The 26486-nt window shown below is 36.1% G+C and overlaps 1 protein-coding gene across 2 annotated transcripts in view; it reads right to left on the reverse strand.

Moving 5' to 3' along the window:
• The window catches only part of adamts17 (ADAM metallopeptidase with thrombospondin type 1 motif, 17), a 209238-nt gene that overhangs the window by 13084 nt on the left and 169668 nt on the right, over window positions 1–26486 (reverse strand). For both annotated transcript variants that reach the window (XM_048183792.1, XM_048183793.1), the window contains 5 exons: window positions 25281–25438; window positions 18708–18867; window positions 9457–9592; window positions 4454–4658; window positions 1999–2151 (listed from right to left, as the gene is read on the reverse strand). In XM_048183792.1, coding sequence (XP_048039749.1) covers window positions 1999–2151; window positions 4454–4658; window positions 9457–9592; window positions 18708–18867; window positions 25281–25438 — 812 coding nt within the window. The remainder of the gene's footprint in view (window positions 1–1998; window positions 2152–4453; window positions 4659–9456; window positions 9593–18707; window positions 18868–25280; window positions 25439–26486) is intronic.

A 26486-nucleotide genomic window follows, 5' to 3' on the forward strand; every position in this document is an offset into this window, starting at 1 on the left:
CATATGCATCACTTGCGACAATGCAAAAAACACTGATTCAGCTAATGTTTCAACTAATATTTACCCGTCTGTTTTCACTGAACTCAGGACGCAGTCTGATGCATCACAGCTACGTTATGTAGAGGAATACTTCAGGTTCAGTACAAGTTATGCTCAATTGACTGCGTGTGTGGTAATACTGATTACCACAAAATATAACTTTAAAGGTGCCATAGAATTGAAAATTGAATTGACCTTGGCATAGTTAAATAACAAGAGTTGACAAAATGACATACAGTGAGTCTCAAACACCATTGTTTCCTCCTTCTTATATAAATCTCATTTGTTTAAAAGACCTCCGAAAAACAGGCGAATCTCAACATAACACCGACTGTTACGTAACAGTCGGGATCATTAATATGTATGACCCCAATATTTGCATATGCCAGCTCATGTTTAAGGAATTAGACAAGGGCAGGCAGTATTAACGTCTGGATGTGTGCACAGCTGAATCATCAGACTAGGTAAGCAAGCAAGAACAACAGCAAAAAATGGCAGATAATAACTGACATGATCCATGATATCATGATATTTTTAGTGATATTTGTAAATTGTCTTTCTAAATGTTTCGTTAGCATGTTGCTAATGTACTGTTAAATGTGGTTAAAGTTACCATCGTTTATTACTGTATTCACGGAGACGAGCCATCGCTATTTTCATTTTTAAACACTTGCAGTCTGTATAATTCATAAACACAACTTCATTCTTTATAAATCTCTCCAACAGTGTGTAATGTTAGCTTTAGCCACGGAGCACCATCAAACTCATTCAGAATCAAATGTAAACATCCAAATAAATACTATACTTACATGATCTGATGCATGCATGCAGCATGCATGACGAACATTTTAAGATCCATTTTGAGGGTTATATTAGCTGTTTGAACTTTATTTATGCACTGTATTATAGTCGAGAACTCGGGGGGCAGGGAGCGCGAGGATTTAAAGGGGCCGCAGCCTGAATCTGCGCATATTTAATGATGCCCCAAAATAGGCAGTTACAAAAATTAATTAAAAAAAAAAAAATCTATGGGGTATTTTGAGCTGAAACTTCACAGACACATTCAGTGGACACCTTAGACTTATATTACATCTTTTGAAAAGCATTCTAGGGCACCTTTAATTCAACCCTCATTTTGTTTAAAAAAAGAGAAAGCAATGAGGTGCAGTTTTTGGGAGTTCTAGGTTTCATGGCTTTATGCTGTCATGGCGACAACATTGTTAACTTGGATGAAGCTTTACACATAAATGGCTATTAAGTGATTTTTCACACTAAAATCCTGTGAACACACATTGTTTAATATCTTGTGGCTAAACTATTGAAACAACATGTATTTTACTGTTTACAAATCAGCCCCTTCCACTTCCATTGTAAGTGTCTCACTGTCATAATTAAAATGAAGTAGAAGGGGAAATTTATTTTTGTGGTAATGAACATTATGTTGACTGAGCTTTTACCATTACCATTCAAAAGGGTGGGGTCAGTAAGATGTTTTAATGTTTTTGAAAGAAGTCTCATGCACACCAAGGTCGCATTTATTTGATCAAATATAGTCAAAAATTGTGAAATATTATTACAATTTAAAATATCTGTTTACTATTTGAATATATTTTAAAATGTAATTTATTCCTGTGATACAAAGCTGAATTTTTAGCATCATTACTCCAGTCTTCAGTGTCAGATGATCCTTCAGAAATCATAGTATTATGCTGACTTGGTGCATGAGAAACATTACATATTATTATTAACGTTGAAAACAGTTGTGCTGATTAATATTTTGTGGAAACCATGTTATGCTATTTTCAGGATTTTTTGATGAATACTAGAAAGTTCAAAAGAACAGCATTTATTTGAAATAGAAATCTTTTGTAACATTATAAATGTCACTTTTGATTAGTTTAACGCATCCTTGCTGAATAAAAGTATTAATTTCTTTAAAAAAAAAAAACCTGACCCTACCTTAGACCATTCACCGGTCTTCCACTCGTAACATTTGGAGTGATCCTCACACATCTCCTCCTCTGCAGGACGAGACACGGGATCACAGAGACCCTGAGGATTGGTGCAGGTCACTGTCCGCTTCCTGCTGCCACGGCCGCATTCAGAGGAACACTGGGACAAACAAAGACAAGGAGAATTCAACGAGTCAAAGTATAACATGATGAAAATAAGTGAGCAATTGGGTGCAAAGAAGGATGGAGATAAATAAAGACATAAGCAAGAGTACTGGTCATTAAAACCGACGTCCTGTGGAGTCTCACTAATACTTCTCTCCACTGACTGAATCCACTCTAATGAAGTGCTTACAACATCAACAACATGAAGATCTGAAACGAGATCCAGAGGCTGAAAAACAACCACAGTGCCCTCCATAGGCCAGGACAAAGCCCCACAGACACAAGCACATTTCAGGTGACCTCAGAAAACATTTGAGTCCAAAGGTACAGGATGTGTCTCATGAAAGGGGCTCTATGTTAGTCAAAGCTTCTTGCATCAGAAAATGCTGTAATTTAACTTTTGCATATTTTTCATCTTCTGTTGCTGTACCTTTAAAACTTCTATGACCGAAGTAAACATGGGCGGTAGTTTGTAAACGTGCTCATTTTGACATTTATACAGAATGTGTTTCTGAATTGTATTGCACGGCTTTTCTGTTATTCTACGTAATCATGCGCTAGACGGACGTCTTTGACGGACGTCTTTGAAGTGACTTTCGCACCTCGCATCTTTAGTAGCATTCTAAAAATGCAGCACACAAATTACGCTTTAAAGAGATAGTTCACCCAAAAATGAAAATGTTGTCATTAATTACTCACCCTCATGTCGTTCCAAAACCGTAAGACTTTCATTCATCTTCAAAACACAAATGAAGATCTTTTTCATGAAATCGGAGCGATTTCTCTCCCTCCATTGACAGCTACGCAACTGACACTTTGACGCTTCAAAAAGTTCATAAAGAGATCGTAAAACTAATCCATATGAATTGAGCGGTTGAATTGAGCATCAAATGAATATGAATTGAGCATCAAAAAGATCTTTATTTGTGTTCTAAAGATGAACAAAAGTCTTACGGGTTTGGAACGACATGAGGGTGAGTAATAAATGACAGAATTTTCATTTTTGGGTGAACTAACCCTTTAAGATGTTTTTTTTTTTTATTCCACTGCCCTCACGTTTTCTGTGTGAACAGCCTCTAATTGCGGTGAATTCTGTTTTTGCAGAATAGTTTCCATACATTTCTACAGCATTTATGGCATTATGTTTTGAAAATGACACGACATAAAGTGGTGCTCAAGTTAAAGGCATTCAAATCAAGTCTCTTGCATTTTTTTTCTCATTCCACTGACCTGCGCCTCATGTTTTTTGTGCGAACACCTTCTTAATGTGACAAATTCTGAACAAGCCAGTTTTGCAGTTAAACTGGCTCCATAAATGTAATGAAGCTATATTTTATCAATGTTCTTTTTTGAGACATGTTCTGTCTGCACTCATTTTTAATCATTTGTCTGTATAAAGATGCATAAGATTGACCTATTACACATCTCACTGTATTTTCAGCATCTAATGAGATCAGTGCTGAATTTGTACTTTATTTATAATATTGATTATGTCAGGGTTATGTTCAGTTTTGTGCATGTTTCCTTTGTTCTATCTTTCCCGCCTGTTTTAATTACCATGCTTGTTGCCTTGGTTACTGATTTAGTTACACCTGTTCTATGTTTAGTTAATCATGCCCTGGTGTATTTATAGCCTTTGTTTTGGTTCATTCTTTGTCTGTTCTTGTCGTATGTAGATGGTTGCTCTGTTTGCATGTTTATACAGTAGATGTGGTTTCCTGAGTAAGTAAGACTGCAGTGACCAAATCCAGCTTTTTATTTTTGCATCGCGCTGCAACCATTCGTGACAGATTACCACAAAAAATAAATATTTTGACTTGTCCATCAACAAAAACAAAGTTTGCAACAGCATTTGAGGCATAATGTTGATTACCACAAAATAATTTAAACTTGTCCCTACTTTCTTTGAAAAACACAAAAATCAAGGTTTCAGAGAGGTACTTACAAATAAAAGTGAATGGGGCCCATTTTTGGAGGATTTAAAAGCAGAACAGAAATTTAGAATTGTATAAATTATATTATATTTTTCTGTTAAAACGTCTGTATTATTTGAGCTATAAAACGGTTCAAATGTGGGTCAGTTTCACAATGAATTGGGACTTGGAGTCTACACATCTTCTGTTCTATTCTTTTGTTCTTTATCAAGCTGTTTTTAATGCAAGAATGATTTATATGTGAAAGGGCCTCTTAAAATATGTTTAAACAGTAGATCAAATGTATTTCACAATTGCAAAAGAAAAATCCTGTTGTCCATGATGTGGTATCTTTAAATAATTCCTGCTGACTTGAGCTCAAACCTTGGACCATTCGGAGGCCTCCCACACGGTGAGGCAGTGGCGTCCCTCGCAGTGCTGTACTCTAGCTGGTTTGGAGCTGAGACAGTACAGGTCTCTGGTGGGAATGTATGTGCCATTTTGCAGCTGGTACACGCAGCCAACTTCCCTCTGCTGCAAGCCTTTACCGCAGGTTACTGAACACTGCGCCCAAGCTCCAGTGACCCACCTGAGAGGGACAGAAAAGGTAGAGGAGACACTGATACAACAGTTTTGTCAGATTATAATGGTCCTCGTCAATTTTCAAAGCATTAAAGGAGATCTGAAGTCTGTAAATGAATTTAAAAGCAGCAATAACTTGTCTCCACTGAAACAAGTACTTGAAGTCAATGTGTGACGCCGTTTACAATGCTTTTTACTTCTGTATTGTAGCGAAAAAAAAAAAAACGCTCACACCATATGCTACAATTTACCAAATCATTTCATCAGGAAACATAATAAAATATGAGTAATTCAAGCGTCAGTTTACCGTATGACTGAATATAACAGATGATTATCTTCATTGTCACACAAGTGGTCATGAAATGAACTTGTGATTTATGTGCAGAAAATCGCAACAGATGATACAGACAATAAAAACAAAGCCATCTTTATTAACTGCTCAAATGACACCATGAAAGATGACAGAGAGACATCTGGAAACCTAAAGAAAGCAGTTCTGTCCAACATTCAATCAGATCTCATTCTTACAAGCACCAAAATCGATTTTGCAGTTATACAGGGAGTGCAGAATTATTAGGCAAGTTGATTTTTTGATCATATTTTTTTTCCAAGTACATTTTACCAATTCCAATCCACATCAATCATAATAACTACTATTAATATTGTTTTTAATCATTTATAAGTGATACATAATTGTTCATGAAGGCTGGAAATGAAAAATGCCTTATATTCAGGTGTGCAGAATTATTAGGCAGGTTTTCTTTTACAGGCCAAATGAGCCAAAAAAGAGATTTAACTCAGACTGAAAAGTCAAAAATGATTAAATACTCATGAGAAGGACGCAATACTAATGCAATACTAGAAATTGCAAAGTTAAAGCATGACCAATGGACAGCAAAATGCTCATTGGGTCAGCGGGGTCATACAAAAACAGGTGGAAAAGAAAAGACGCATGTTAACTGCAAAAGAATTAAGAATTAAGGTGAAGAATTAAGTGTGAAACCATCAGGAACCCTTTAGTCTCCAGCGCCACCATTTTCCAGAACTGCAACCTACCTGGAGTCTCCAGAAGTGTGAGGTATCAGGATCTCAGAGACTTAGGCTAGCTAAAGAATCCTAAAAAATGACCTGCTCTTAATAAAAATCACAAGCTGAAGTGTTAGAAAATACATTAAGACTGGGTTTTTATAGGCCTTATAGACAGACAGATTGAGAGTGACTCTTGAAGGACCAGCACCACATCCTCTTGTACCACCGTTTGAAGAATTTATCTTCCAGAATCTGGCAGTAAGATGTGGGAGTTCACTTTTAGTCCATCTCTTATCCTGAAATGTCCGTCTTGCAGATATGGACTAAAAATGATCTTCTAAAACTTACTGTCAGATTTTGGAAGATGAATTCTTCAAACGGTGGTACAAGAGGATGTGGTGCTGGTCCTTCAAGAGTCACTCTCAAGCCGTCTGTCTATAAGGCCTATAAAAACCCAGTCTTCATGTATTTTCTAACACTTCAGCTTGTGATTTTTATTAAGAGCGGGTCATTTTTTAGGATTCTTTAGCTAGCCTAAGTCTCTGAGATCCTGACACCTCACACTTCTGGAGACTCCAGGTAGGTTGCAGTTCTGGAAAATGGTGGCGCTGGAGACTAAAGGGTTCCTGATGGTTTCACACTTAATTCTTCACCTTAATTCTTAATTCTTTTGCAGTTAACATGCGTCTTTTCTTTTCCACCTGTTTTTGTATGACCCCGCTGACCCAATGAGCGTTTTGCTGTCCATTGGTCATGCTTTAACTTTGCAATTTCTAGTATTGCATTAGTATTGCGTCCTTCTCATGAGTATTTAATCATTTTTGACTTTTCAGTCTGAGTTAAATCTCTTTTTTGGCTCATTTGGCCTGTAAAAGAAAACCTGCCTAATAATTCTGCACACCTGAATAATAGGCGTTTTTCATTTCCAGCCTTCATGAACTATTATGTATCACTTATAAATGATTAAGAACAATATTAATGGTAGTTATTAAGATTGATGTGGATTGGAATTGGTAAAATGTACTTGGAAAAAAAATATGATCAGAAAATCAACTTGCCTAATAATTCTGCACTCCCTGTAGACAGAAATAGAGGTGTGATCAGACTTACATCTGGTGGACAATAAAAGGGGGGATACATACGCCATATCCAGGGCTTGACATGAACTTTTTTGCTCACCATTCACTGTGGCTAGTGGTTTTTCAAAGTTACTAGCCACAGCATTTTTACTGGCCACAATTTTGACATCGATACCATGGGGAAAAACTGCCATATAGATATTTGGCAGCAGGTATATTAGGCTGATGTCACTTTAAGACCTGACGCACAGATCCATTATACTGTTACACATGCGTTTTTTTCTCAACTCTTTACGTTCTCTTAAAACATTACTGATTGTGTTTACGTGAATACTCCCCAAGACTTTTTGACATTATTTTGTGTGCATTTGACTGTTGAAGCACAATAAGCAGTGAAAAAGTACTCAATTTAGTACTGAGAGGCAGCTTTATGTGCGAGCACTTTGGGTGTGAGCACAACATCTGTGGGAATGACTAAAATCATGCGCGATATGATATACACTATATTGCCAAAAGTGTCCCAAGTATTGGGACACCCCTCCAAATCATTGAATTCAGGTGTTCCAATCACTTCCATGGCCACAGGTGTATAAAATCAAGCACCTAGGCATGCAGACTGCTTCTACAAAGATTTGTGAAAGAATGGGTCGCTCTCAGGAGCTCAGTGAATTCAAGCGTGGTACCGTGATAGGTTGCCACCTGTGCAATAAGTCTATTCATGAAATTTCCTACTAAATATTCCACAGTCAACTGTTAGTGGATTGAACCATTGAGGAACTTTAAAATGAAGATACCAAAAGGAAAGTTTGTTATGAACCAGAATCTAGAAGGATTTTAAGATATCTTTAATACTTACTGAGTTACAGGTATCATAACAGAGTCGAAGCAATTGGGAACAACAACAACTCAGCCACGAAGTGGTAGGCCATGTAAAAACATAGAGTGGGGTCAGCGCATGCTGAGGCGCACAGTGCGCAGAAGTCGCCAACTTTCTGCAGAGTCAATAGCTACAGACCTCCAAACTTCATGTGGCCTTCAGATTAGCTCAAGAACAGTGCATAGGGAGCTTCATGGAATGGGTTTCCATGGCCGAGCAGCTGCATCCAAGCCTTACATCACCAAGTGCAATGCAAAGCGTCGGATGCAATGGTGTAAAGCACGCCGCCACTGGACTCTAGAGCAGTGGAGATGTGTTCTCTGGAGTGACGAATCACACTTCTCTGTCTGGCAATCTGATGGATGAGTCTGGGTTTGGCGGCTGCCAGGAGAACAGTCCTGACTGCATTGTGCCAAATGTAAAGTTTGGGGGAGGGGGATTATGGTGTGGGGTTGTTTTTCAGGGGTTGGGCTTGGCCCCTTAGTTCCAGTGAAAGGAACTCTTACTGCTTCAGCATACCAAGACATTTTGGACAATTTCATGCTCCCAACTTTGTGGGAACAGTTTGGGGATGACCCCTTCCTGTTCCAACATGACTGCGCACCAGTGCACAAAGCAAGGTCCATAAAGACATGGATGAGCGAGTTTGATGTGGAGGAACTTGACTGGCCTGCACAGAGTCCTGACCTCAACCCGATAGAACACCTTTGGGATGAATTAGAGCGGAGACTGTGAGCCAACATCAGTGCCTGACCTCACAAATGTGCTTTTAGAAGAATGGTCAAAAATTCCCACAAACACACTCCTAAACCTTGTGGAAAGCCTTCCCAGAAGAGTTGAGTCTGTTATAGCTGCAAAGGGTGGGCCAACTCCATATTAAACCCTACAGATTAAGAATGGGATGTCATTAAAGTTCATGTGCACGTAAAGGCAGGCGTCCCAAAACTTTTGGCAATATAGTGTATGTGGATGCTTTTATATTAATCATTCTTGGTGTGAACAGGCCTGTAAATGTTAGAGCAAGAAAAATTTGCAAATTAAGTTATAATTCTGTAAGCATGATATTTATCTCTTGTTCACTCAAGTGAACAAGCCTTTTCTGCTTTGAATTAACAACTTCACATCAATATTTTTCTTCACATCTCCTCTAAAGTGTGTAATATGAAACAATGAAGACATTGCACCTTGAAAAGCTACAGATAAAGAAACAGCTTTTTAGAATCAGAGCAATTGTATCACACATTATACATATTTCTCTTAAATTTTGACCCCACTGTAAGCTAGCTTGATAAAACAATGTGACGTATGGGTAAAAAGACAAACATCTGCAATTTAAACATTTAAAAGATTCAATTGCATCAAAAGAAAAGGTCAAACTTTTAATAAACTGACCAGCAAGAGAGAGAGAATAAAATATCTATTCTTGAGTTGGTTTAATGAGAGGATGCATCATTATGCTCATGTTCCCAGGACAAATGTATATCATTTGAAAAGCAGTACAGCTAATTGCCAAGGATAATCTCTCTGATGCATGTTATTCCTCTAGGATCATTACTAAAGTTTATAGAGATGATGGCAACAGAACAGGTTACGTATTATGTTTGGATGTCTTTTGTCCTGACAGAGAATGTAGATTTGTTGGGAACATTTTCCACAAGAATTAGTTTGTTGAATCAGTTCCAAAACACAGGCTCTTCACACAAAGTGCATGCGAGGGTTGACCCCCAGTTTTTTTTGTTAGCTGACGGCACAAAAATGCACAGCTAACACATATATCAGGTAAAATGCTCAATTTTGAAAAGCTACGGTGTAGCTGGTACCTGTATTGGCAGGGGTGGATGTTGCACGGGCGGATTTGAGGCGAAGGTCTGTTCTCCACCTGACAGTAGCTGTCATTTACTTGAGTCATGGTCTTGTTAATGATTTTCATGCACGACACCACAGTCTTTCTCTCTCCTGAAACAAAACAAAACATTTTCTTATTTTAAAAGACATACTTAAAAAAATGGCACTCATGGTTTACAATGCAATTGTAAATTAATTTGAATACTTATTTTTATTATGCATGTCATGCAAATTAAAGAAATTAGGCAATGTGGCAAATATTTTTAACATTAACTGTCACTGTGATGAAGAATAAACAATAGATACTTTTAATAAACACCAAGAATATCCAAACACTACACATTAAGGGCTCATTCACACACAGAACGCGTTTTTGCTTTGAAAATGGGGAAAAAACGCAAGGTCTCAAGACACTTTTTTTAAAAGTTGAACTGATTTTTACTTGAGCATCAAATTTTTAGAATGCTGTGTCATGCGCGAGACACTGCAAAAGACGCAAGACGGTCATACACATCTATCTAGTGTGTATTTACAAAGAAACACAATGGAAAAGTAGCACATTGGAATGAAAAAAAAAAAAAAAAACATTCTGTGTGAACGACCCCTAACACTGACGACACTAAACCATGAACAGAAAGAACTGAGGGCTTAAATACACCGAAGGAATGATCAATGGAACAAGAAACAGGTGCAGAACTCAATCAGAAACCATGACAACAAGCTACTTTATGAACGAGAACTCAGGCAAAAGGTAACATGGAAAACAATGCTAACTAAACTAAACAGAACATGACAATGAAACTATGAACAAGCCAAGACATAAACATGATAGTTATCTATTTGATATATTATATATATATTATTTATAACTAGCTTTAATAAATAATCTTAAACATTAAATAAATAATGCTTAATAAACAATATATAACAATTGTATTGATTACATCGTTACACCACCAGGTGACAACAACTGACTGTTAAAAATGTATTTGTCATTGAATCTCTCTCTCCTCTCCACCTACAGCTGGTGTGTGGTGAGCGCACTGGCGCCGTTGTACTGTGGCTGCCGTCGCATCATCCAAGTTGATGCTGCACACTGGTGGTGGATGAGGAGAGACCCCTGATATGATTGTAAAGCGCTTTGGGTGTACAGTAGTACATATGAAAGCGCTATATAAATGCCTCATTAATTCATTCAATCATTTATTCAAAAAATGTTAAAAAAAAATGCTGATTCATCCAGTAATGAAATGAGTGAGTCATTGAATCATTCACTCAAACCAATTTTTTAAAAATAATTCAGTGAGATTAATTAAACATTTTAAATAGACTGCAGAAATTAACATTTTGTCAGAACCTCTAGTAAATAACATGTTATTTTGTTTAGTTGTCTGTTCAGAATCGTGGGGGAATCATGATCTCAGTTTAACACTCAGGGGTTGGTGGTCACGCCGACGTACCACCTTGGTTTTTTTCTTACCAGTCCGAAAGAGACTCAAAATACTAATTGTCAATTTGGACATACAAATAAGAGTTATATATTATTAAAAACTGTGGAATGCCTTCTCTTATTTGTATACATTCACAATAAATACAAAATGTTGTGCTTTTTGCAAAATAAAGAAAACTAACATGATGTGCAAGCTACAGTCTCTCTCTGAATGAAGTCCTCTCTGATAGTCCTCAGAAAATGAACTGTAACTTTGGGGGCTTTCACACTGGGTTCGTTTGCCACGGTCTGAGCCCGTGTGCGATTGTTCCCGGTGCCCCCCGCAGCATTGGTCTGGTTTATGTGTTGCTATTATGTGCATCAGAGTAAACAACACTTGTGTTTACTGTATGTGCACCGCAAACATGTGTTTGCAAGCAGCCTATTTTGAGGAGAAATTTGATTGCCATTCATTTGCCACTATGATTGCACTCGCAAAGCGCGAATACACTGCAGACTCACTCCTGCTCGAATCCAAGATAAATCATCAACACTATCATCTTTTACATGTGTTTTATTTAAATACATTACAATCAGCGAAAACGCATGCGCAGGTTACTTTACTTCCTGAACAAGTGTGCAACCGAGTCCGTGTTGCTTTCATATTAACACGAACCGCGGTATGGTTTGAGTGCAACCGAACTCAGGCCACCTCCTTCAGGTAGTCTCGGATTCAGTACCCCGGTGTGCACCCAGGTTCACATGACAGCTTTCACATTAACGATTTTTCACGCGAACCGAGCCCCGTTTCAAATTAAACTGCCAGTGTGAAAGCCACCTTAGTGAATACTTAACACACAAACATGAGACATATTTCTAAAGAAACGTTGAAATGTCAGGTTTTAAATCATGTAAGTCAAATCGAAAACAAATGTTCTCTGTTTATGTAATCTGTTTGAAAAGCGAGAGATGTCAGTCATTTGCGAGTCAGCTCATTATCCGCTAATGCGGCCACACCCACGGAGAGCGCAGAGCTTTCAAACACAAATTCTGAGGCGATACATGCAACAGAGAGTGAATGCCCACGTCAGCTCAGAAAAATGCATCAAGCTTAGTCAGATTCATGTACATCATTTCGAGATGCAGTGAAGAATAATTCTGGAAGTATTTGCCTCAGAGGAAGAGCAATTAGAGGATCGATAGAGGATCAACTTGATCAAGCCAATGACTGTGAATCATTCTATATTAATACTCCATCCAATCAGATTTTAGAGCCTGAACTGTATTTTATAACAGTACATTTAGACATCATAAGGAACTGCATTACTTCTCCTTACACTTTCCTAAAAAAAAAAAAAACATGGTTATATAATAGTAACTGTCTTTATGGCCTCTTTGAGACACCCGCACAAGATTACTAACAATCCACTAAGGATGTTAATGTTTGGATTGCATCGAGGGCTCTGGCAAGCACTGCAGTAACCCTGTACTGGGGGTGTTTAACCACAACAGGAGAATCAGTGTTTTCTCTGGCACATGTGAGCGCCTGCATACCATCTGATCCTGTCTGGTCCACTTTGACCTCCCAACCAGCCATGTCTGATTTCAGGTAATTGGAGAACAAAACATTTCTAATTAGAGATAACAATACAAGGCTATTCCTAGTGGTCATCTATTGAGTCGGGGGTGTTTGGTCAAGACCAAATTAGCAGCTGAGGGAAGCATCGACTCAGCACTGAATTTTCTTGGGACCTTTCATTTGCTGTGAATTCTTAATGTTGTTGTTGCTTCAGAGAGTGGCGGCATGCCAGACTGTAGCATTAGCCATGTCATTAATTTTGTGTTATTCTACATTTGCCAAGAAAAACCACAAGCAGTCGGAGACAGAGATTAATTCCTCAGAGCAGCGAGCAGTGAAGGGCAGCCTAAGAGAAAGAGAGACGAGCTCTGTTCCAAAAAGTGCACTGCCTACCTAGTCAGCAATTTAGGCATCATATGGGCATCCCAAATGTAAAGCCTGTTCCTTTTGTAAGGCAGCATGACATGTCATGTATCATTCTTGGATAAGTCAATTCCACAATGCACTGCAATGAGATCACTGCAAAAAAAAAAAAGTCACTGTGGAATGTTTTTTAACAATGAAAAATGCTGATAATTACAAATCTAATTACAAACTAACCATTTTTATTCTTATTATAGAATCATGATTGATGTAAGCTTAGCAACATGCTTAAACCAAACTCTACTGAAAAGATGGAGTTGAGTGAATTGTTGACTACAAAAATAATTACACTACCATTCAAAAGTTTGGAGTCAATAAGATGTTTTAATTCATATTTTTATTAAGGAAGAATGCATTCAATTGATCAAAAGTAACAGAAAAGACATTATTGTTGCAAAATATTTCTATTTCAAATAAATGCTGTTCTTTTGAACTTTCTTTTCATCAAATAATCCTGAAAAAAAGGTTAAATAACTTTAATGTTACATCAGTCATTCACGTTAGTGCTCGGCTAACGTACGCGCTGTTAACGATACTGTTAACAATACAGTTCCCACATGTGCATCGCAATAAATTAGAAGTATACACATCGGTTTGTTGATGGATATACACTCGTTAATGCTGATGGTGAGGAATTACAGTTTCACTATCTCATATTGTACGTCAAACTGAGAAGCGAATCACTGAGAAACGTCCTGCTCAAATCATTCTTGCGATGGAGGTTCAGGTTGAATAACTATTTCTTCTAATATTTCATCATCAAACTCACTCTCAGATTTATATGGTAAAATCGGTACCATCATTACTGTCTTTATAGTGTGTACAATCGGAAATTTTAGGAAACCTCCAGATCTGAAGTTCAGTTATGGTAATGGGTGTTTCATTTCCAACATGCACTGTAAGCGGTAGACCAATCACAACAGACTTGGCCATCTGTCTAATCGGAGCAGAAAAGGAGGGGTTTAGAGAGACTGAATCATCGGACGAGACATTTGAGAATCATTGAAAAATGTGGTGATGTGCAATGTATATTATGAGAAAATGAAAGTGTTTTTGACCTTTGATGCATGTAAACCTCTTGTAGGAGACCTCCTAAACAAAACTAGGAACCTTTAAAATAGCATAATAGGGGCACTTTTTTATATTTATTTATAGCCTATACTTTATACCAGAGCTTGAATAGAACTTGATACTAAATAGCTTTATACTAGAGTTTGAGACTAAACCTTGCAATTCAGTGGATCCTCAAACTGTCTGCAAAACCTCATACAGCAGCTTCACCCACCTCAATCGTGAATAAAGTGTTGCACACATTTTGGAAACGCTGTATGCTTCTTTGCATTGCAAGGGTAAATAAAGAACTGGTTGCTTGAATTGGTACAATTCAAACTCAAAAGCATGATGTTTGTAAAAGCTAATGTTTTATGTATTTGAGGAGCAGAAAAGTCTTAGTTTGTCATTTACTGTCCAGTCATAGCAAATGCAGCCTGTGTGTAACACCTCATCTTTTATAACACAAGCTTTTGGCCAAATGTAAATGACAGGAAAAACTCAATGTCCACATAGCTACAATAAACTCTGTAACTTGTAAGTACATGAAAACATATTGAGATGCACTCACTGCCTCATTCTAATGACTAGCATTTTGAGCGCTGAGCAGATTCTTAAACACCTCTGATTGGCCATTGTGTTCACGTGCTCTACAGATATGTCTGTGACGCTCTTCACCAAGTGCTTACACAGATACACATGGGAGCATTTGAAAGCAGGAGTCTATCAGAGGATATATTAGGGATCCGCTGATAGACGCCTGCTTTCAAATGCTCCTGTGTTTATCTGTGTAAGCGCTTGGTGAAGAGCGTCAAAGATGTCTATTTACAGCATATATTTGAAGTGTTGATCATTGTAGCCAATCACAGACATATATATTAAGCACGTGAACAAAATGGCCAATCAGAAGTGTTTAAAAATCCACTCAAAATGCAAGGGGGAAATGCTGGTATCGTTACATAAAAAAAAAAAAAAAAAAAAAACTTGGTACTGAAGTTGGTACTTTTGACAACACTACTAATGACTGATAAAAATACAAATCTCTGTCATTTGCTGGTGATAAAAAGTCTATTTGACCTTGATTTTAGTAAAATGTTAATAATATTATGACACATGCAAGTCTCTGGCTATACATAAAGCCACAATATCAAATTTAACAACATGGTGTTTAATCATATATATCATATATGATTAAATATGTATATATATATATATATATATATATATATATATATATATATATATATATATATATATACACACACACACACATTGTATATATATATATATATATATATATATATATATATATATATATATATATATATATATATATATATATATATATATATATATATATATATACATATATATATACATACAGTACAGTCCAAAAGTTTGGAACCACTAAGATTTTTAATGTTTTTAAAAGAAGTTTCGTCTGCTCACCAAGGCTACATTTATTTAATTAAAAATACAGTAAAAAACAGTAATATTGTGAAATATTATTACAATTTAAAATACCTGTTTTCTATTTGAATATATTTCACAAAGTAATTTATTCCTGTGATGGCAAAGCTGAATTTTCAGCATCATTACTCCAGTCTTCAGTGTCACATGATCCTTCAGAAATCATTCTAATATGCTGATCTGCTGCTCAAGAAACATTTAATGTGTACAATTGTACAAAATATTTGTGTACAATATTTTTTTTCAGGATTATTTGATGAATAGAAAGTTCAAAAGAACAGTGTTTATCTGAAATCTAATCTTTTGTAACATTATGAATGTCTTTACTGCCACTTTTGATCGATTTAATGCATCCTTGCTGAATAAAAGTATTCATTTCTTTAATTTCTTTTCAAAAAAATAAAAATAAAAATTCTTACTGACCCCAAACTTTTGAACGGTAGTGTATAATGCTACAGAAGCTTTGTATTTCAGATAAATGCTGTTCTTTTGAACTTTCTATTCATCAAGGAATCCTGAAAAAAAAAGTACACAACTGTTTTCAACATTGAAAATAATCATAAATGTTTATTGAGCAGCAGATCAGCATATTAGAATGATTTCTGAAGGATCATGTGACACTGAAGACTGGAGTAACGATGCTGAAAATTCAGCTTTGCATCACAGGAATAAATTACTTTGTCAAATATTTAAATAGTACACAGTTATTTTAAATTGTAATAATATTTCACAATATTACTGTTTTTTACTGTATTTTTAATTAAATAAATGTAGCCTTGGTGAGCAGACGAAACTTCTTTTAAAAACATTAAAAATCTTAGTGGTTCCAAACTTTTGGACTGTACTGTATATATATATATATTATCCTGAATAATATCAGTTCTACACTAACTTGCAATTTTGGCTGGTTTCAAAACACACCATGCTGGTTATTACCTGCCATTCAGTTTCACTTAAATATAATTCACTTTAACAGATGATGACATAACCTCGGAAAAACTCAAAAGCCAATGCCAGAGCAATGATGATTTGACAGCTGAGCACAGGCATTTCACTCACGTCGGATGTGTCAATTTCACATTGTTAACGATTAAATTTGATTTCATTTTTGTTTTTGTTCATGTTCCTGTTAAAATTTCATTACTTTCTGGCTTTTGTTTTGGTTCCTTGAACCGGTTCAGGGCCCTGGAACAGAACTAGAGAACCGCTTTCCCTCTAAAAATCAGGGGGGCTCATTAGTTTGAATGGGCATGACACTTCTGGTCCCATTCCTATATACAGCCCCTTAACAATGGTTTCCAGGGCAACACACTTTTACCCCAGTACAGTACAGTGTCCTTAGTGTCTATAAACTGGCCTCCTCTGAAAGAAACACTCACTGAACACTGAGACAAACTTTTGACATTGTTGAAGAGTTATGATTTTCTGCCTGAATGTGGGTAGAAATACAATTTCAATATTATTATCTCAGGCTTAAAAATCACTGGCTATTCATTTACTTATTGCCCTATAAATATATATATAGTATGAACTCACCAATTAGTGAGTGCTGGGGAACGACCCACAAACCCCCTTTCCAATTGAAAAATCTCTTAGGATTCCTTGAAGACTTTGCTAATCAGGACCCCAACAGCAAGTAAAGAAGACATAGTTATAAGTTATGTAGAGAGATTTACCTCTTACTATTCATGAAACTTGTAATGTTTTTGTGAAAGTACTTCAATGTTCATTTATTCAGTCCTGCAGTCTGACAGACCTTCACATACACTATAAAAGAGTATGTTCAAAAGTTTGGGGTTCTGTAAGGTTTATGAAAAAAGTATTTTATGATCACCAATGAAAAAATACTGTAAAAACAGTAATATTATGAACTATAATTATTTAAATTTAAAATAACTGTTTTCTATGTGAATATATTTTAAAAAGTAAATGTATTCCTGTGATCAAAGCTGAATTTTCAGCATCATTACTCCAGTCTTCAGTGTCACATGATCCTTCAGAAATCATTCTAATATGATGATTTGCTGTTTAAGATCAATTTTGAAAACAGTTGTGCTGCTTAGTTCAAGAGAACAGCATTTAGAAGTCTTTTGTAATACTATAAATGCCTTTACTGCCACTTTGATGGATAAAAGTATATATTTCTTTTAAAAAAAATCTTACCAACCCCAAAAACTTTTGAATGGTAGTTTTAGACAGAGAGATTTTCATCATTAATAAGCATGAAAGAAATTAAACCTTTACCTATTTGACTCTAACTGCTGGAAAAATTGTTTTAAAATAGACAGACAGATCCTAATTCAGCAAACACAGCCATTAATGTATAACAGACAAGTTCTGGATTCATTAAAAGCCGTTATATTTTTCGGTTCATAACTGGCTTGAAGGAACGATGTTAACCACAAAGCAACCAATATTTCATAAATGTGTCTAGAAGTTTCCAAAAACAGGCACAGCAAATCTCTTGTCAGCTTTTTCAGGCCAGAATCTGATTTGCAGCTTGTGTTGAAAGCTGTTCTATTCATCACAGAGAACGAAATGCCCTTAAAAAACCCAAAGCATCACATTATTTAGTAGCAATAGCACATAGCAATTGCTTTAGAAACAGATTATCTTGTGCGCAAATATACATGCTGATGCAACACTTCTCGCAGACAATGACAAGTCTCGCTCAGCCCTTAGGAAGTAATAACCACATAAAAGAAACAAGTAGAACACCTTTAAAATGGGAGCTATTTTAGGTGAGACTGCATGCCGGTCTGTTGCAGATAAATGTTCGTCTGCTATCAATTTCATGAATATAACCAGCAAAACTGTCACGCTCAGACAGGCTTAGAAAATGAGACAAGCTTCAGTGTCGGGTTATTTTACGCGTACAGAAGACATGTTTAGTCTCGAGTGAATGACACTTCCACCACTACAATGACTCTTTCTGCAAGTTTCATTCCTTTGTGAGTCAATTAGCGCTTATATAATTAGTCTGAGATCTCCCTCATTCTCTTTTCATAGCAGTAATTATTATTTTTGGGGCTTTAACCTGATAGATATAATCACACAGCTGTGCTGACCATAACAGTCACAAGGCATCACAGAAACACAGCTGGGCAGCAGGCGTACCTTACAGCTACAACGGTCAAGGCTAAAAATGGAATTAATGAAACCTTTAAGAGAACTGGAAACTTTCCTGATCAGCTTCTAATACTCACGAGAATAACAGCAAAGAATAATAAGAAATGAAGCCCTCAGAGGTATTGTGGGTAATGGCCAGCACTGACCTCCTCCGCAGTGCACGTTGCAGTCCTCCCAGCTGCTGTGAGTCCACAGGTACATGTGCTCTGGTTCCTTTACCGAATCGCTGCTGTTCTCCTGTGACTGGTTCAGGGCAACCGTGTACTCATAGTGGATCCCGTACGTTTGATCGTGGAACAGGAGAACCTGGGAGAAAAATGAGATGGAGAGCATTCAGGCTTGCCTCTGTTTACGTTCTGGTTTGTCCAAGATAACACTTTTAATCAGCAAGGATGCATTAAATTGATCACAAGTGACATTTATAATGTTACAAAAGGTTTCTATTTCAAATAAAATGCTATTGAACTTTTTGAACTTTCTTTTCATTGAAGCAATGTAAAAAAAAAAAAAAAAAAAAAATGTTTGACGGTTTCCACAAAAATATTAAGCAGCAAAACTTCTTTCTTCAGCAGCAAATGATAATGATAGAATGATTTCTGAAGGATCATGTGACACTGAAGTCTGGAGTAATGATGCTGAAAATTCAGCTTTGATCACAGGAATAAATTACATTATTAAATATATTAAAATAGAAAAGAGGGTACAACCCGAATTCCGGAAATGTTGGGACGTTTTTTAAATTTGAATAAAATGAGAAAACTTAAAGACTTTCAAATCACATGAGCCAATATTTTATTCACAATAGAATATATATAACATAACAAATGTTTAAACTGAGAAATTTTACACTTTTATCCACTAAATGAGCTCATTTCGAATTTGATGCCTGATACAGGTCTCAAAAAAGTTGGCACGGGGGCAACAAATGGCTAAAAAAGCAAGAACTTTTGAAAAGATTCAGCTGGGAGAACATCTTTCAACTAATTAAGTTAATTGATATCAGGTCTGTAACATGATTAGCTATAAAAGGGATGTCTTAGAGAGGCAGAGTCTGTCAGAAGTAAAGATGGGCAGAGCTGTGAAAGGGTGCGTAAAAAGATTGTGGAATACTTTAAAAACAATGTTCCTCCACGTCAAATTGCAAAGGCTTTGCAAATCTCATCATCTATAGTGCATAACATCAACAAAAAAAGTCCAAAAAAAAAAAAAGGGACAAGGTTGAAGACCTTTATTGGATGCCCGTGGTCATCGGGCCCTCAGACGACACTGCAAAACTTAAAATGGACTGTTTCAAAGTGGAAAAGTGTTCTATGTTCAGACAAGTCCAAATTTGACATTCTTGTTGGATATCACAGATGACGTGTCCCCCGGGAGACCTTCCAGCATGTTATCAGCATTCAGTTCAAAAGCCAGCATCTCTGATGGTATGGGGGTGCATAAGTGCATACAGTATGTGCAGCTTGGATGTTTTGGAAGGCACTATGAATGCTAAAAGGTATATAAAGTTTTTAGAGCAACACATGCTTTTCAGGGAAGGCCTTGTGTATTTAAGCAGGACAATGCAAAACCACATACAGCAGCTATTACAACAGCATGGCTGAACTGGCCTGCCTGCAGTCCAGATCTTTCACTTATAGAGAACATTTGGGCATCATTAAACGAAAGACAACCACAAACTCTTCAGCAGCTGGAAACCTATATCAGAAAAGAATGGGACCAAATTTCAACACCATAACTCCAGAAACTCATAACCTCGATGCCCAGACATCTTCAAACTTTTTTGAATAGAAGAGGAGATGCTACACCATGGTAAACATGCCCCCGTCCCAACAATTTTGAAACCTGTAGCAGGCATCAAAATTGAAATGAGCTCATTTTGTACATAAAATTGTAAAATTTCTCAGTTTAAACATTTATCTATGTTCTATTGTGATATCTATATCTAAAATATTGGCTCATGTGATTTGAAAGTCTTTTAGTTTTCATTTTATTCAAATTTAATAAACTTCCTAACATTTGTGAACAGAATTTGTGTTGTATTTTAAATTTTTATATATATATATATATATATATATATATATATATATATAATGAGGCATAGGTCAGCCAAAAAAACAAACAAACAAAAAAAAACACAAAAGACCAGAAATTTGTATTAAAGTTAATCAAAGATTTTGTGCTTAAAGCGAAGTCCATACAGATACAAACATTTTAGCTAAGACCTGTGGCCAGTTGAATAAACTGCTTTGACTAGTCTTGCAAGTTAGTCACCTAAATGTTTTCTGGTAGACTGGTCTAATTTGAATCTGAAAAGTAAGACTGATTTATCCCTTGGTTAACTGCTAGTTGATCCGACTAGTTATTAAGACACAGTCTTGACACAGTTTATGTAACATGCCCCTGAACCCCACAGACCAACTTCAGGATGAACTGGAAGAACAACTGCTGTTAATCAAAAGCATTAGGTGTCTACATGTGCTTGGTCATATAGTACATCTCCAGAGGCCTGTGAACAAGTGCAAGGTCTGATTTCGAGTGGCTACCAAAATGCCGTGAGGAAAGAGAGATCACTTCCATTCATTCCCATAATCATTTCCAGGAACGGGATGAGACTCTGGCCTCCAGCACGCCCTTTACTTTATCACAAGATCCATCTCATGACAGCCATTTTCCTCACTTACTGTGCAGACAGTGGAGGTTAACAGCCCCACAAAAAGAGCCGTCTTCCTATCAGCCAGTGGCTAATGACATGAATGAAACTACTCACAAAAGAACACATCCAAACAGGTAGAAGTAGATTCAAAACACCCACCAACAGCAGATGTACAAAATATACAATGACTAGAGCTCTTGAAAATTTCACCCTGCAATCACAAATATTGAAAATGAAGCATATTTTTTGGGCCATTAAATTTTTCCACCATGACATTTTTTCATGATCCTTTTCATTATTTTGACTGGATCATTAATGATTATTATGTTTCTAGCATGTTATATGTTTGGGAACAGTTCTTCTAACCCTAACTGATGGAGTGTGTATCTTTTAATTTCTTAAACAACCATGTAGGAAAACAAACACATCATGACCATATTCCAGGATGACAATATCAAGATTCACCAGGCTCAAATTGTAAAAGAATGGTTGGGAGGGAGCATGAAGAATCATTTTGGCACCTCTTGAGTCCAGACCTTAAATTAATTGAAAGTCACTGTAAAGTCTTTGGGATGTGCTGAAGGAGACTTGTACAGATCTTGTATTGACAATGCAAGAGTCAAGCACTCTTTAAAGTCTCCTCCAGCACATCCTAAAGACTTTACAATATTATTTATTTCAAATTTTAACAACAAGAATGACTTGGTCAAAAAAATGGTCAAAAAGGCTTTATTTTCCTTATGCAAAATATTTAAATCCTTATTTCATTCTTTCAATTTTTGAGAAAATATGACCTTGAGAGGTTTTCTGATATTCAACTTCAAATCACTGCATTAAACAATAAATAGAAAGAAATTATTTTTTAATTATATAGCACCAAATGCAACCGAAACATCATGGTGAGGTCTGTAAGTGAATATTCACACTCACAGCAAGACTGCTATGCGCCCAAATGCTCATATGGTTTATCCGGCCCTGTGCACACTACAGATTTTTCTCACCTAATTTGGAGTATTTTGCATCTATTTAGTTATTCAAGGTCAGACAAAAAGCCTCGATCAGAAGCTCCAAAGCTGACCAGAGGCACATTAGAAATTTAGCTCAAATATTCTAAACGGGTCTGAAAACACTCTGACCATTTGAAGTGGAGCATCTGTGCGCCAGAGGACGTCTGAGAGAAAAGCATCTTCAAAAGCTTGATTCACTGCTTAATTATACTAATTAGAGATCTCTCTTAAGACACCTTCTGGCTCTCCAGACTAAACAAACCTTTTTGCTTTAAACTCTTGGTGACTGTTAGGGAATAGAGATTACAGGTCTATTCACTTCATCATAAAGAGCTTTGAGAAAATATTAACTGAAACAACGTGCTTGAATTAGAGGATTAGAGGACTGAGTTTCATTCAATAGTGAGCAGTAATATGCTAATCTATAATAATTGTTAATCTAAGTACTCGTGCTAGATGGACGTCTTTAAGTTGTTGCAAAGTTTTTCTCAACAGATTTGACATATTTCTCTAAATTAAGGTCTCTAAAAATGGTTCATACATTTTCCTAAACAGATTATTTTTTCTTGGTTTTATTCAAAAAAGGTTTTCATTAAATATAGATATATATATGGACCTTGGTTTGGAGAAATGTGTAAAACTGCTGGAAACAGACATAGATCAACTTTTGTAGAAATGTATCTCTCAAGACTTCTATGTTTTCTGTATTTGCATTGTGAACGGCTTCTAACGCCACATGGCATCATGATGAAATCATTGCAGTGGATGTCTGTGCAGACACATGGGTGGAAAAGCAGCTCTAGACATCAATGTGGGTGAAGACTTCAGGTTTAGCAGTGGCTCCATCCCAAAAACATCTGCATTATTGCTTTCAAAACAATCTACGTGATATGTTTTCCATTCAATTTATGTATTTGCTTTGGATTAGCAGGCTGGCATGTTTTCCAAATATAAAATCGCATGTTGTGCCAATCCTGAAGCCGCTCATAATGAAGACAAAATATGTTATAATTATATTTTAAATCAACTAGAAACATGGAAAACATGGCAGTTACACTCAGCATGAAATCAAAATTGCCCCCATTTAATTTCTTAAAGTGACAATTCACCCAATAAATGAAAAATTCTGTCATTATTTACTCACCCTCATGTCGTTTCAAACCCAAATGCTGTTATTTTTCCATGGAACACAAAAGGGGGAAATTTATGATGAAGCTTCACGCAGTTCTTTCCATACAGAGATCATAGTGACCATCTTCGACATTTAAAAAAAAAAAAAAAAAAAAAAAAAAAAAAAAAAACACATTAAATATTCTTAAAAGAGGTTCCTAAGTCTTCTGAAATCACAAAATAATATACCAGAAATAGATCAAACTCATAATTCACTTCTCATGGATATTCTTCACATTTCTCCATTTGAGTTCCATTTGAGTTCCATGGAAAAAACAACATACAAGTTTGGAACATGATGCAATGAAATAAAAAAGTGAACCTTAAAGTGCTTTTTTGACCCACTTAGGAGTAGAATTAAGTACATATTTATATGTAGTTTCATAATTGCTTCTATAATTAAAACAATGATTTAAAATGTACTTAAAATAAAATGTTTAATTTGACATTATTACAAAATGTCTTAAACATAGTCATGGAAGTGTCAAGTAACCCTAAACTAAGTGTACACTTAAAGGTGCAATATGTAAGAATTTTGCAGTAAAACCACTAGGCCAGTGTTATATATTTTGTTCACTTGAGTACTTACAATATCCCAAATGTTTCCAACTATTTGTAAATTGTGGGAAAATTGCAATTTTAACCAAGGCTCCGGGACGTATGAGGAGTCGCCTATCAATTGCGTCATACCCGCGTTACCCTCGGTTTCCGATTTTGTAGAAACCATGGAAACACCAAAGACGCTTTAATATTTACATGTTTTAATAGACAAGGGAACAACTGTTTTGAAATATTTATAGACAGAAAACTAATTATTGTTATATAGCTCAAAACGTTTAGTCTTATTGTTTAAATCTAATTTTCCTGATTTTTACTGTAAATTTTCTTGAGTACCATGCTTTACCATGCCTCAGAGAAAAACACTATTTTGTGAAGTAGCTAACATAGCATAATCAGATGCAGTTTTATTTTTAGTAAAAGTAATACAGAATTTTCTCCATCATACAATACATTTTAAAATTAATTGCATGCCATTTATCAACACAAGCCATCAAGCATTTATTAATATGATATTCTAAAATCGATTACTTAAAAAATCGATCTTACTGCAGTGTGCAACAAGTGTCTCATAGCAGCCACTGAGATTTTCAACACTCTCAAATGATTTTCAACACTCTCAAATGTATCTAATATGATAAACAGAGCTGTGTTACCTCATACTCATGACGGGAAAAGCGGAAGTGGCACCGGCGACTGTGTCATAATTAAAGTTCCGCTGCTTGTGAGGCGTGTTGCACAATCGCTCCAGCTCCTCGTTCAGCTCCCACAACACTCGGTCCTGCTCTGCTTCATACTACAGTAACGTTAATAATCTCATCCATGAACATGATTTCTTCCCGAGTATTATCCCTATTCTTTTGCACCGGCCATTGAGGTGAAGACCACATGTCCCAAGATTCCGCGCTCAAACTTGAAACTTGGCGTCATCAAGCTACACCTTTGTTTTGAATGGGCCTCTAGCGACCTCTGGCAGACATAATTCTTACATAATGCACCTTTAAGAGGCCTTATATTTCATTAATATATTATCTGCATTTATTTTTTTTTTTTAAAGATTTTAGATTTAAAGTACACTACAGAATTTAAGAATTTAAGATTTAAAGTACACTACAAGTGCACATTAAATATAATTAATAAATATAATTTAATCCTGATAAAACCATGTCCCGTCCTACAGTGTTTCTCAACGATCATGTGATTACAGAAATAAAATGTGTAGTGAATAGCGTTTTACACTCAGTTTAAAAGCACACTGCATCACGAAACGTGTGAAAGACGATAAAGAGCTAAGAAAGAGAAAGGTGGACGTTAGGTCCTAATGTTTTTACCATGAGATGGAGTGGAGTCTTAGTGGGTCCCTTGGCAGACATCTTTTCCCACAGTCCTCTCCTCACATAGCGAACTGTGGTGCCAGCAAGCTCAAACTCCCCTGGCAGCTCGATTTTCCAGTCATTGTTTATGGATCGCTTGCTGGAGTCCTTCAGAGCTGCACCAGTCAAACAGGAACACATTTATCTAATTCACATTACACAAGCATCATTCCATCAAAACTCTATAACGCAATCATTTTGTACATATTGTCATGCAAACTTCATTGATTTTGATCTGGTGTACCTGAGTGACTAGCTAATTTCAAAAAGGACAATATTCCTAAAATGCATGTACCATATTCATTTTGGTATCAACATACTGTATGATGCTTATATTGCATACAAGATATTAAAAACATTATTGATGCATTGATTTAGCTGATATTCAATATTTAATTTAGTTAATGTAATATTGGATTTTTGTTTAAAACATACACTCTAAAAAAATGCTGAGTTAAAGACAACCCAAGTTGAGTTGAAAATGGACAAACCCAGCAATTTGGTTGTTTTAACCCAGCGAATGGGTTAAATGTTTGACCCAACCTGCTGGGTATTTTTTATTTAACTCAACTATTGATTAAAAATTACTATATTGCTTGCTTAAAATGAACCCAAAGTATGTTGGAAATTAACATTTATGAATATGTTTAATAAATTAACATTTAAGTTTAATGAATAGAGGGTATGCAAGTGACATCACCGTCGACCATTACGGCTGCGGTCACGTCCACTGAGAGGCAAAAGACTGAGCGGCAGCATTGGCTTTCAGCGTAAATGTCGCGAAAAACACACAAAACACATTCAAAACGGGAAAGAGCTTTGTGATTGACTGTACAAATAGCTTGGACACAAAACCTGAGGCATATATTTAAAAAAAAATCAGAAAGCAACAGAAAAAAGCAAATGGATCACTGCAAGTCACAGAGACATCTGAATTCCAGGCAGAGAAACATGGATTTGCAGTTATCATTTTGTGTCAAAATGTTGGATTTTGAGGTAAAATCATACCGTATATATTGTATTGTTATATATTATGTTGACAACTCATCAATTAAATATTTTCGATCTTATAATCTGCATAATTGTGTGTTTTTAAATAAACAACACTGACAAAAACTATACTATAAAACTATATATATGTTTTAGGGCTGGACAATATGACGA

Source organism: Megalobrama amblycephala, linkage group LG3 (genome assembly GCF_018812025.1).
Source record: "Megalobrama amblycephala isolate DHTTF-2021 linkage group LG3, ASM1881202v1, whole genome shotgun sequence".
NCBI classification, from domain to species: domain Eukaryota; kingdom Metazoa; phylum Chordata; class Actinopteri; order Cypriniformes; family Xenocyprididae; genus Megalobrama; species Megalobrama amblycephala.